The sequence below is a fragment of the Schistocerca piceifrons genome, chromosome 11, assembly GCF_021461385.2.
Source record: "Schistocerca piceifrons isolate TAMUIC-IGC-003096 chromosome 11, iqSchPice1.1, whole genome shotgun sequence".
Classification (NCBI taxonomy): Eukaryota; Metazoa; Arthropoda; class Insecta; order Orthoptera; family Acrididae; genus Schistocerca; species Schistocerca piceifrons.
Window position 1 is genome coordinate 134,852,060 of NC_060148.1, and position 13,818 is coordinate 134,865,877.

Genomic DNA, 13,818 nt, shown 5'->3' on the forward strand with positions numbered 1-13,818 from the left:
GCTCCCTCAGGATGTGTAATGACTACTCAGGTCGCTGTTGTGGAGTACGTGGCAGTAGTTGGTAGCACAATGCACCTAATATGAAAAGCGTACGTTTTTGGGAGTGTCCGGATACATTTGATCACACAATGTGTGTACCTGTTGGCGTAGAAGCTGTCTGACAAGCCTGTTTTCGGGAAAGCGATTTGGCTTTGTTGATGGGGAGATACATGATGTCGTCATCCGAGCCAAGCCTCCCCCACACTGCCGTCAGCTACACTCGTCACTGTCTGAGGAATGGCAGCTGTACGTACCTGGTCCTGAATGTGGACTGCTCCCCTACACAAAAGCGCCCACGTTTACACAAGCAGAAGTAGAGTTCCACAAGAGGACTTGCCGAAAAGGAACTGACAAATTGGAGAAATATTTTTAAAATGTTGGACACATATACAGTATACAGTTACAACATATTAGAAACATAATCCATTCTGTTACACAGTCAAATCCTGCATAGGCAACAGTGTACCTAAACTATTAACATTCATCAACAGATGCCCTTACTAATCCTGGCAAGCAAGTGGTAGAAGAGTACAGGAAAAACTTTGACAATGTTGTACTTAACATCAGCGAACACTAAGGGCTACAATATTACACTACTGGCCATTAAAATTGCTACACCAAAAAGAAATGCAGATGTTAAACGGGAATTCATTGGACAAATATATTACACTAGAACTGACATGTGATTACATTTTCACGCAATTTGGGTGCATAGATCCTGGAGAAATCAGTACCCAGAACAACCACCTCTGGCCGCAATATCGGCCATGATACGCCTGGTCATTGAGTCAAACAGAGCTTGGATGGCGTGTACAGGTACAGCTGCCCATGCAGCTTCAACACGATACCACAGTTCACCAAGAGTAGTGACTGACGTATTCTGACGAGCCAGTTCCTCGGCCACCATTGACCAGACGTTTTCAATTGGTGAAAGATCTGGAGAATGTGCTGGCCTGGGCAGCAGTCGAACATTTTCTGTATCCAGAAAGGCCCGTACATCACCTGCAACGTGCGGTCGTGTATTATCCTGCTGAAATGTAGGGTATCGCTGGGATCGAACAAAGGGTAGAGCAACGGGTCGTAACACATCTGAAATGTAACGTCCACTGTTCAAAGTGCCGTCAATGCGAACAAGAGGTGACCGAGACGTGTAACCAATGGCACCCCATACCATCACGCCGGGTGATATTCCAGTATGGCGATAACGAATACACGCTTCCAATGTGCGTTCACCGCGATGTCGCCAAACACGGATGCGACCATCATGATGCTGTAAACAGAACCTGGATTCATCCGAAGAAATGACGTTTTTCCATTCGTGCACCCAGGTTCGTCGATGCGTACAACAAGCGCTCCTGTCTGTGATGCAGCCCCAAGGGTAACCGCAGGCACGGTCTCCGAGCTGATAGTCCGTGCTGCTGCAAACGTCATCGAACTGTTCGTTCAGATGGTTGTTGTCTTGCAAATGTCCCCATCAGTAGACTCGGGGATCAAGACGAGGCTGCACGATCCGTTACAGCCGTGCGGATAAGATGCCTGTCATCTCGACTGCTAGTGATACGAGGCCGTTGGGATCCACCACGGCGTTGCGTATTACCCCCCTGAATCCACTGATTCCATATTCTGCTAACAGTCATTGGATCTCGACCAACACGAGCAGCAATGTCGCGATACGATAAATCGTAATCCCGATAGGCTACAATCCGACCTTTATAAAAGTCGGAAACGTCATGGTACGCATTTCTCCTCCTTACACGAGGCATCACAACAACGTTTCACCAGGCAACGCCGGTCAGCTGCTGTTTGCGTATGAGAAATCGGTTGGAAACTTTCCTCATGTCAGCACGTTGTAGGTGTCGCCACCGGCGCAACCTTGTGTAAATGCTTTGAAAAGCTAATCATTTGCCTATCACAGCATCTTCTTCTTGTCGGTTAAATTTCGCGTCTGTAGCACATCATTTTCGTGCTGTAGCAATTTTAATGGCCAGTAGTGTACTTAACAATGCAATCTGTAGCCAGTGAAGTGTATGTATTTCCAAGACGATATAAAAGTCCTGTAACAATAAAATGCGAAGTATTTCGAAGAAAACAAAAAATAAGATATCTAGGAAAGGAGAAAACGTATTTAAAATTAAACGAGACAGAAACGTTACATGAGCAACATAATTTACATCCATGTCCAGAAATAAAACAGAATGCCTTAAACGACTGGAGATACAACGTTTCATTTTCACAGCACATGTACATTAGTACGTTCTGCAGAAGTGGGCTGGTCGGTGTGGCTGAGCGGTTCTAGGCGCTACAGTCTGGAACCGCGCGACCGCTACGGTTGCTGGTTCGAATCCTGCCTCGGGTATGGATGTGTGTGATGTCCTTGGGTTAGTTAGGTCTAAGTAGTTCTAAGTTCTAGGGGACTGATGACCTAAGATGTTAAGTCCCATGGTGCTCAGAGGCATTTGAACCATTTTTTTTTGCAGAAGTGGTAAGCATTTGAACAATGTCGGCCCGGGGGTTCGAGGTCAACATCGGCATCACGGCGCAACACCACCTACCGGTAACATGCGCCTGTGGCTCTCGTTGTCGCTGCAAACCGAAGATAATGGGTCAGTGCGACTCGAGCAGACGTGCAGGATGGCTAAGAGGCTTATGCGCGTAGTGCACCGTCAAATGAGCGAGTTTGAAAAAGGGTGTATTACTGGCACGAGAGAATGTGATGCGTCCATCTGGGAAATTGCTGCTCTTGTGGGACCAAGTGTTTCGGCAGTGCAACGGGTGTGTGCAGACCACGACGAGATGGGCCAGGTCACACAATCCAGCCAACTCCCTGAGAAGATAGACGCGTCATCCAAATGGCATTCCAGGACAGATCTGTGTGCTCTTCGGCTGTGCCGCAACAGTGGAACAGTGTAACACACCGTACACTGTCAGGGGTGACAGTCCGTCGCCGTTTGTTTTGTTACAGCACGGGTTACACTTGCGCGTCGTCCACTTCTCCACCTGCCATTGACGAACGTGTATAAACATGCTAGACAGCAATGGTGCATGGGAAGACGCCACTGCGGACAGGAATAGCATCATATAGTGTTTTCCGCCGAATCCAGGTTCTGTTTGTTTGAAAACGATGCCCTCATTTTGGTTCACCATACCACACCACACCACAGCGGCGTCACAGTGACTGCATTCGCACGAGGCATACAGCCCCAGTTCGAGGCCTTATGGTGTGGCGTGCTGTTGGGTACAACCACAAGCCACATTTTGTGCATGTCCGGGGTATAACACCACAACTCTCTGTGTGGTCATACGTTTTCTACGTGTTTTCCGATGAATTATTAGTTGTGCTGCATATTATTCTTGTAAATATGTTGTCAAGTTGCAAATGCTCTTGTTATTTAAGAAACACAATACGCATGGAATGTTAACATTTTGTAAATATACACGCTGGCCTAGTCAGGGAAAAGCTACTGTCAAAGAGCGTAATAAACTGTAAATGCATTATCGCTGGGCGAGCGAGCGCGCCAAAAAGAAGCAGAAGTCGGGAGTTGCGAGGAGACGATCGGTGTCGTCGGTTGTGTGTATTCGCCGGTGTGGCTGTGCAAAAGCGCGGAGGCAAAAAGTCTGTTTCCCAAGTGCGGAGCAGTGAAAACTGAAATGGTTGTTTTGGCGGATGTTTAATATGGGCAAGCTACGTGTATGGCATTTATTGGGCACAGCACAAATGCAGCAAGAGTAATTCCCATAACATCAAGAGAACTGTGGGCCCTTGTTATTGGCTATGTTGTGGCAAGAAGATCAACCTGTGCCCTATTTTACCGCTGAATGAAGCCGCTCGACAAACCAACGGCATCATAAAGTGAAGTAGACCTAGACTTTTTATAACTAGAAGTGTAACAGGCTGACCAGCGGACTTGAAATTTTATTGCTTAAATAACACTGTTTTCGTGCATATTGTCATATAAATAATTTTCATACGTCGTTATCCAAGTATCATAGTACCCATCGTATCCCTTTGTACGAACCGAGATAGTCAGACAATGAACTGAAAACGAAGTTAACATAATTTATTAGATTATCAAAACTTTTGGACAATTATGTAATAATGAAATCTTTGGCTGTAGTATGACTAATGTCAGAAACAGAATGATGTAAAAGCCATTATTAATTCATTTGCTGAAAATAGAATAACTTTCATAATCAAAAATTTCTAGTAAAACTTTACTTAATTTGGACACTCAATTTCACTGTCAAAGCGTAGTTTCTAATTTATACCTTGTGGCACAATTTACAACAGACCTTACCAATGAGTAAATTCACCCAATCTTCCTGCTTGCTACAATTACAACAGTCAGTATTACGGTGAGTAACGTAACAAAAGTTTCTATCCACAGCCAACAGACAATCGTACTGTAATTGATTCTTACCCAAGACTGCTCACGTGTATAAAGTTCAGTTTCTATTTAATTATTCGTGTTGTGGTGAGGAATTGACGACCGTTGCTTATTTTCATTAATGACATACTTTGAAAACCTTTTTTCCGAATTTTCCACTAACTACTGTTTATTAAAAATTAGTTTACGTAACAAAAACATATAAAATTAACCAAACTTTGTGTCTAATCGTCATTTCTAAAGTACTGAGTAGTGGCGATTCGGTTATAACTTCATCTACTTCTCTCGGTTTTATATTATTCTGTGGAGTAAATACCTTTTCGCCACAGATTAGGGTCATATAGAGAAGTCTGATTAGACGCAGAGACAGGAGTGTGTCAAGGGCACTGTGGCCAGTGTGACCTACGTGAATGACATCCCGCGGCCTGTAGCCATACCCTTCGTGCACAACACCCCAGATGCTGCTTTCCAGCATGACAATGCATGACCGCAAGCTGCTGCACGAACACGTGCCTTTTTGGTGGCCGTGCTATGAACCAATGCCAACCACCACAGATGAACTTTGGAACCAGGTGAATGCAGCATGATACCTATACCACAGGAAGCCATTCGCGGGTTAAGCGTGTCGATGCCATCACACATGGAAGAAGGAATCAGGCCCATCGCAGTCCCTGTGGCTACTAGGCAACAGGATGCATGCTGAACCGAGGTGACTGGAGTGTTTATCATTTATGAAGGACATATTAATTAATGTACATGTCCTGTTGTAAGTAGGCTGTTTAGGTTTTTATATTGGTAACGCCACGTAGCGCTCTGTATGAAAATCACTGACTGTGCTGCGTGCAGTCTGAGGCTGGTCGGCATTGTTGCAATAGTCGCTATTGTAGTGTTGGGCAGTTGGCTGTTAACAGCGCTTAGCGTTGCGCAGTTGGAGGTGAGCCGCAAGCTGTGGTGGATGTGGGGAAGTGAGATGGCGGATTTTTGAGAGCGGATGATCTGGACGTGCGTCCATCAGAAACAGTACATTTGTAAGAATGGATGTCATGAACTGCTATGTATATAATGACTTTTGAATACTATTAAGGTAAATAAATTGTTTGTTCTCTATCAAAATCTTTCATTTGCTAACTATGCCTATCAGTAGTTAGTGCCTTCAGTAGTTTGAATCTTTTATTTAGCTGGCAGTAGTAGCGCTCGCTGTATTGCAGTAGTTCGAGTAACGAAGATTTTTGTGAGGTAAGTGATTTGTGAAAGGTATAGGTTAATGTTAGTAAGGGCCATTCTTTTGTAGGGATTATTGAAATTCAGATTGCGTTGCGCTAAAAATATTGTGTGTCAGTTTAGTGTTGATCAGAATAGGTAAAGAGCGAAATGTCTGAGTACGTTCAGTTTTGCTCAGCTGTTTGAAAATCAAATAATGTAAGAGGTTTATCAGCACAGTAATTCAATAATTTTTCTGAGGGGGCGTTTCACTGTGAATGTGAATGTCCTTTCTCTAATCGTTCGAGGTGTTCTGTTTATTCTGATCATGAGAATGTTTTAATGGTAAGTTAAATATTTTGTCTGGAGAACACTTTCAATCCCAAAGCAAACTTTTTCACACACGGATTCTCAAAATTGATATATTTGTCTGTAATGCAGATCATGCTGGTATCGTTATTGCACACTATTGCTCAATTTCGTATTACTACACTACAGTCCGCCCCCAGTAACTGAGTGGTCAGCGTGACAAAATGTCAATCCTAAAGGCCTGGGTTCGATTCCCAGTAGGGTCGGAGATTTTCTCAGCTCAGGGGGTGGTTCTTGTGTTGTGCTAACCATAATCATTTCTTCCCCATCGATGCGCAAGTCACCGAAGTGGCATCAAATTGAAAGAGTTGTACCCGGCGAACGGTCTACCCGACGGGAGGCCCTATTCACACGACATTTATTTTACTATAGTACAATATTGCTTAACTTTAGGTCCTCTATTTTATTTCACTTAAATAAAGTTTCTGTCTTAGCTTCGCTCTGTATACCAGTTGACACATATCTGTTGGACCCAATGAATACCGTTTGTGGGTCTTAATATAACACGAGGAAGCAGTCTGTTACCCTATCTCGTAGGTATTTACCACGGTGAAGCAACCCTATCAGTCACCTTCTAGTGCAGTTCGATGTCAATAGATTTTTTTCTTCAGCAGCAAACGAATGTTCAAGTCAGCTGACGAAAGGCTTTGAATGATTCACAAGTATTCCTTTACAGAGTGAAATACGTTTTCCTTCCAAATTAGTCTGGATATCTGAGAATTATCTGTTACATATCTCCTTTCTGATGAATGTCTGCAGACAACGGAAGCTGCAAAATAGTAGACACCTTTCCGTGTCTTGGTTTAAGAAAGTATAATCGAAATGGAAATCTTTTCTCTTCGCTTAGAGATTGATACAACAATTTCTTTAAACCTACTATTTGCTTTCTCCCTGTACGTAATCTGGCGTGCTTTCGAAAGAGCTGAAAATGTTTGCAGTTGATCCCATTTAATTTCCTCTAAAATTGTCTGCAAGTGAGCTGCACTGAGAATGTTTTCGTGAAGAGTTCTCTGATGATTTTCTGTGGTGTCGTTGCAGATGGAGATCACCGTTTACAAGTGGGGCAGTACTGGTGGATGGCTTAAATTTTACGACCTGACCTTCACCAAGCCATTCGACTACTTGCTGACCAACTTCCCGGCCGTCTTTGAGTACATCTGGTACCCCATGGGCATCAACAAGAAGCCCGTGCCTCCGGCAAGTATCCAATCATGACAAACTGCATGCAAAATATCCATTAAAGTGATACTTAGAAGGCTGCTATTCGTACCGGAACATCTAGAACAGCTCCATATAGTTTTATTTAATGTCATGCTTTGTGAAACTCGTTTACGATGACTTTGAGGAACGGCAATAAGAAAAGGAATATGTTCGAAATTAATCAGTTTGACGCCTTTCTCGTGTTAAGCACCTCTCCAGCAAATTATCAGATCCTAAAACTGAAACTGGAGGCAGACGCTAATGTGTAAGGAAAACGATGTCAGTTTGAACTAGAGATGAGATATGAACAGAGAAAAACACATTACTCGCACCAGCTGAAGTTTACGGATACTTTCTTGCATGGAATGTAACAAAACTCCTTTCGTGAGAGTTTAGTTTAATTACTTTCATGGTCTGCGCACTGTAATTTCGACCTCTCGCTACGATGTGGAGAGAGTCACTTTTGCAGCTGTAATGCATGTTCTCGCCGAGAAACAAGACAACTTGCTGACCATTTGTGCGGTTGTCTTCTTAACTGTCTCAATACACTTTTTTTGTATTGTCCATCTCCCACCATCTCTCTAAAACAACACGCACGTGCCCACGCACACACACACACACACACACACACACACACACACACACACACACACGCGCACACACGCAAACAAGGATTATTAACAACTCAAGCAGATACGATTTCAGACAGCGTTTGATGTTAATTTTATTTAGTATTAAATTCTTTACATTACTGGCTATGACGTCAAACACCTAATTCCTTTCTGTAGTACAGTATGGATTAGTGGTGGGTAGTGTAAGTCATTTCTCCTTCTATAACTGAATTTATGAAGGGTGCTGTTGTTTCTGAACGCGATTTATTACGGAAAAAAACTTGATAAAGTAATAAATGTGCTCTGAGTCTTGTGTTGGTGTGCCGAAATCAACCGTAGAAAGACCTGCCGCCGAGATGGCCGCTTTTTCTGAGAATACGTATCACGTATGTCTAGGAAACGCCTTTCTACAATACCACTGGTCGTGTTTTTCTTGACAATTGTGCAAAATCTTGTTCAGAAAGTCTGAAGACTTCTTTTCTTCACCCATACGAAGATTTTAAGGACTTTTTTTTAGTAGAATGTCAACAGTTTGTTACCTGAAGACAACACTGTAATATCATGAAACTAGTCGCGATTAGTAAACCATTTTGACTCATCTGCTGCCGTTTTCATCGTTCGAAATGCATAGTTACAGCTGTTGCTACCCCTCGTACCAAGTGATTTGTAACGTGTTATACTACCTACTGAAAACGGCCCTCATTTCATTAAATTGTCCACTTGTAATGTATGAACATTTACCCACAAAAGATTTAATTTAACGTTACCTGACGTCATGTCAAGAAGACGCTAATACAGGTCAGACTTACCTTCAGCCCCGGATCTACGATAGTTTGAGACCAGAGCAAAGACGTGATATTGGCGACTTCCCGCTCCCCACCCTCCCCCTCGAGAGTTTGAGATAGACCGCCAGAAATTTAAAAAAATCGAATTTTCAAAAATAGCGCACATCTTTCTGAAGAGTATGATATATATAACATATATATTCGGCGAAATGTAAAACACCTTATTTGGTCTGAAGTGTGCCACAGTGCAGTGCCACAACTTCATCGCAATAAAGACAAGAGAGAAGCAAGACACTACACATTTCATCAATCCTTAGGTCCCAGCATTTCTCTCTCTTATCTCGCTACAGCTTTCACGGCGTGCTTTCCTTTCTGAGAAAGAATCTACACATATAAAAAAAATTGCATCACCTCGGTTCGCAGATTTCCGGAACCTGTACAGAAAATTGGAATACAGATCAACGTAAACATCATTCCCGTCGTTTTTATTGCTCATGAAAGCCACACATTGCATGTTGTACCACCATACTGCGAGACCTTCAGAGGTGGCGGTCCAGATTGCTGTACACACCGATACCTATAATACCCAGCAGCATGTCCACTTGCATTGATGCATGCTGTGGAAGCGTGCTGGGCCCATAACCTAGAGGTCCGTGGATCGTAACCACGCTCTGCTACCAGCAATGAACCGTAAAATTTAACTTTCAAAATATTTTCTTATAGAATTTACTTTATTTACTAGCGATTCATCAAGAACATTAATACATTTAGTCACACTAGGTGAGCGTGGAAGTAGTTGCCAGGAAGTAACTGATGAAAAATGAAAATACTTTTGACAAATGTGAATTTTATTCCTAAAGGCTTTTTTCAAAACAGATTTAAAATTATAATCAGAAAGCACCTTCGCAATATCAAGTTACAATTTTATTTAGAGGCAGAAAGAACAATATTAACAGTATGAGCCTTCGGGCTGAGAAGCTTGCCTGCTCCCTTTCAACACGGCCGTAGTCATGACCGCTCACAACAACCTCTGAAAGAGTACACTGGTGCAAATCTGCAACACACCAGATTACTTTAAACTAAAATTTTTTAACAACTCACACAAACACGTAAACTATGCACTCCGTAAGGGGGATGGAAATGGTATAACCTAAAATGACTATTTAAATAAAACCCATAAAATGCAGAACTACATAAAATGTACAACATGCTCTACATTACACTTACACCACCTCGCAAGATGATAGGCAAGATAAAAACAGATTTCAAGAATTCGGCCTTTAAGCAATAAATTGGTTAACACCGAATCCGACAAACATGACACAGGCAGCTATTAACGTACGGCAGACTGACAGTCAGACAGACAGACTCTAACTGCGTAACAAATGCGGACGAGAGACAGACGAGCGAGCTGGGGACGAGAGACTGACCAAGAACACAAGTAGAATTTAACAAGTAACTGAAACAACATATCACCAATCACTTAACTTCTAATAACTGCGATTTCTGGCCAAGACCTGGCACAGCACCCCAAAACGCTCTCCCGAACCGTCCGCTGCCAGCCGCTTCAACGGACGCAGGAAGATGCGCCGATCTCCCGTCTCACGGCGTCGCAGCTCGCCCCGGCCAGACCGATGTCGTGGGTTGACTCCTGTTGCTCTCGTGTCAACCGCGAACTCACTACCCCTCGCTACACGCCGCGGACCACTCGACTCACGTGGCGACCTCACATGCGCCGACGCTCAAGGCGTACCAGTAGTCACCTCGTGTCTCAGTGCGCGACCGACCAACCGATCGATCCAACCGCCAATGACCATTACCTGAACAAACTCGAGCAGGCTGGCGGCCTAACACATACTAGCACTCCGGACGACAGACAGACACTAACCCCCCTCATCAACGCGGACGAGAGACAGGCCCAGACTAACTTGTCTGACCAACTGACCAGACTCGTCCAGACTGACAGACTGCCCTGGCTGACCAACTGTCTCAGACTGACTGACTGACTCCCTTCCGAGCTCATAGCGCCCCTTAAATGCACGTGAACAGGCTACCTTTCCCCTTTCCCACCAGCGGGAGACACCAAAGTTGCGATTGTCACAGCGGCGCCACCGCCAGCAATGGAGGGCGGCTGCTTTACACTATGCGCTGTGGTGCTTTTCAAAACAGCAATTTTTACTGTGGTGCACATATCCTCTTGCACTGATGCATTCCTGTATTCTTCGTGGCACACTATCCACAAGTTTATAAAGGCAATATTGGTCCAGATTGTCCCACTCCTCAACGGTGATTCGGCGTAAATCCCTCAGAGTGGTGGGCGTGTCTCTTCGTTCATAAACAGCACTTTTCACTCTATCCCAGGCATGTTCGATAGGGTTCATGTCTGGCCACTCTAGTCGCGCGATGTCGTTATCGTGAAGGAAGTCATTCAAAAAATGGTTCAAATGGCTCTGAGCACTATGGGACTCAACTTCTGAGGTCATTAGTCCCCTAGATCTTAGAACTAGTTAAACCTAACTAACCTAAGGACATCACAAACATCCATGCCCGAGGCAGGATTCGAACCTGTGACCTTAGCGGTCTTTCGGTTCGAAGGAAGTCATTCACAAGATGTGCACGACGGGGGCGCGAATTGACGTCCATGAAGACGAATGCCTCGCCAATATGCTACGGATTTGGTTGCGCTATCGGTCGGAGAAGGGTATTCAAGTATTGTACAGCCGTTAGGGCGCATTCCATGACCACCAGCGGCGTACGTCGGCCCCACATAATGCCACGCCAAAACAGCAGGGAACCTCCACCTTGCTGCACTCGCCGGACAGTGTGTCTAAAGCATTCAGCCTTACCGGGTTGCCTCCAAACACGTCTCCGATGATTGTCTGGTTGAAGGCATATGCGACACCCATCGGTGAAGAGAGCATGATGCCAATCCTGAGCGGTCCATTCGGCAAGTTGTTGGGCCCATCTGTATTGCGCTGCATGGTGTTGTGGTTGCAAAGATGGACCTCGCCATGGACGTCGGGACTGAAGTTGCGCATCATGCAGCCTGTTGCGCACAGTTTGAGTCGTAACACGACGTCGTGTGGCTGCACGAAGGGCATTATTCAACATGGTGGCGTTGCTTTCCAACGAGCCATAATCCGAAGGTAGCGGTCATCCACTGCAGTAGCAGCCCTTGGGCGGCCTGCGCGAGGCATGTCATCGACAGTTCGTCTGTACATCCTTCATGTCCGAACAACATCACTTTAGTTCATTCCGAGACGCCTGGACACTTGCCTTCCTGGCACAAAGTAACAATGCGGACGCGATCTAACCGCGGTATTGGCCGTCTAGGCATGGTAGAACTACAGACAAAACGAGCCGTTAACCTCCTTCCTGGTGGAATGGCGAATGGCTGTAACTTATCGACTATCGGACCCCTTCCGTCTAATAGGCGTTGCTCATGCATGGTTGTTTACATCTTTTGGAGGGTTTAGTGACATCTGTGAACAGTCAGTCAACGTCTATCTTCAGGAATACTGGGAACCGGGGTGATGCAAAACTTTTTTTGGTGTGTGTGTTACATCATCAAAGTTCGTGAAACGTTTTGCTACATGAAAAATTAAAATGGTGTTGCCTAACACTGAAAAAGCTGTTAATACGAGTAGTACCCAAGACTGGCGGGGTTTCTCGATTTGATTATGTCTATTTTGTCACTGTCTGCTAGATAAAACGAAACACGTCTTTTTAATATTGCAGCAGTTGTAACACTCGCCAAATAGTCGACACTGTTTTGTCACAAATGGTTATGTTTATCTACCTTATTTATATAAATAACACGACAGAATATAACTCACAAAGTACGCACATCAAATGCCTATTAGGCTTACTACAAGCAAAAATTTTATGTTAGGAGTTTCACTTTTCGTTCATAAGCTCCAATTTCTCAAGCATGAGATCAAGAAGTAGTAGTAGTACGAAATTTTTGTATACATTTGAGATCGTCGTATTCTTCCATCTAATTTGTGTGATGTTCTCGTTTTTTCTCCTTACTCGTTCTAACAAGCAATCTTATCATCACTAATTCTGTAACTATTCCTGCCATTTTAAAAAATTGTTCTCCAGTTGACTTCACTAACCCAGCCAGTATCCTGTTTAGTTATCCCGCGTCCATTCTCCGGTTAGCGTTTTTTACATGTGCGTGAAAAGCATTTTCCGCGCTATTCCGAGAATAGAATCAAGCTGCTGCTAACCGCAGACTGTACGGCTGGCCGTTAGTAGTGTAACAATCTAACAAACATTTCCTCTCAGAATTTCATTTTCTTGCATACATTGGGGAAATAATATGTAATTTTCATTACCTGAAGTTGCTGTTAGTCGCTTATTTCCACTCTGGTTGTCTGAATCTATGGACTTCGCTAAAAGTTAAAATAAGGCTTATCATTCGCACACCTAATCAACCACATAAAAAAACAGCGAGTGGTATTCACCCGTTCTCATTTATTGGGATCGGCTCATACAGCACCATCCCCCTTTGTCTGCGGGAAAGTTATTAACTTCTGGATGCGACGGGGATTCCCCTAGCAGAGACATCACGTACTGTATGCACGCGTTGAGTCAACTTATGATACGTTCAGAAATGAACTTAGAATGTTCGAAAATTTTCTTCAATAATATGAATTTGGCGCCCCTTGAAATTGCCGTCCTGGACAAATAACCCAGTTCCCCCCTCCCCGCCCATAGATACGGCCATTCTTACGTTGGCTTCTGGCTTCAGTACTTCTCCACGCTAAGATTGAGAATGTTGAATAATAGAATAACTGTGAATTGAAACTCAGTGACGATAACCTGCTGCGAATATCCTGATGTAAACTTACCTCCTACAACCTGAAAGACTCGTACAAAATCCCTGCTAGTAATCTTGTGCTCAATAAATGAGTGAATCAACACGTTTGCTGAAGGCAAAATGATCCTGGGAGAGTACGCACTAGTGTGTAGCTCGTGCAGTATATGACCACCTGGCTTGTTAAATAGATTCGTTAAATGAACGCTATCAGTTTAATAATGGCAAGGAGCGTAAATAAATTCAAAAAGATCGTATGAGAGTCACTGATTACTTCAACTGGAAAGACAGCTTATGCGAGGGGCGTTCTGTACGTAATGGATTCTATTTTTTACGGTCAGTTCCGATTGAAAAAATGCCGAATTTGTCACGGAATATTCCCTCTTCAGTCCCTACGGTTTCATGAA

The 13,818-nt window shown here is 43.9% G+C and overlaps 1 protein-coding gene across 1 annotated transcript in view; it reads left to right on the top strand.

Moving 5' to 3' along the window:
- The window catches only part of LOC124720336, a 172,598-nt gene that overhangs the window by 72,815 nt on the left and 85,965 nt on the right, over nt 1-13,818 (top strand). Inside the window, exon 3 of the mRNA XM_047245653.1 lies at nt 7,032-7,190. Coding sequence (XP_047101609.1) covers nt 7,032-7,190 — 159 coding nt within the window. The remainder of the gene's footprint in view (nt 1-7,031; nt 7,191-13,818) is intronic.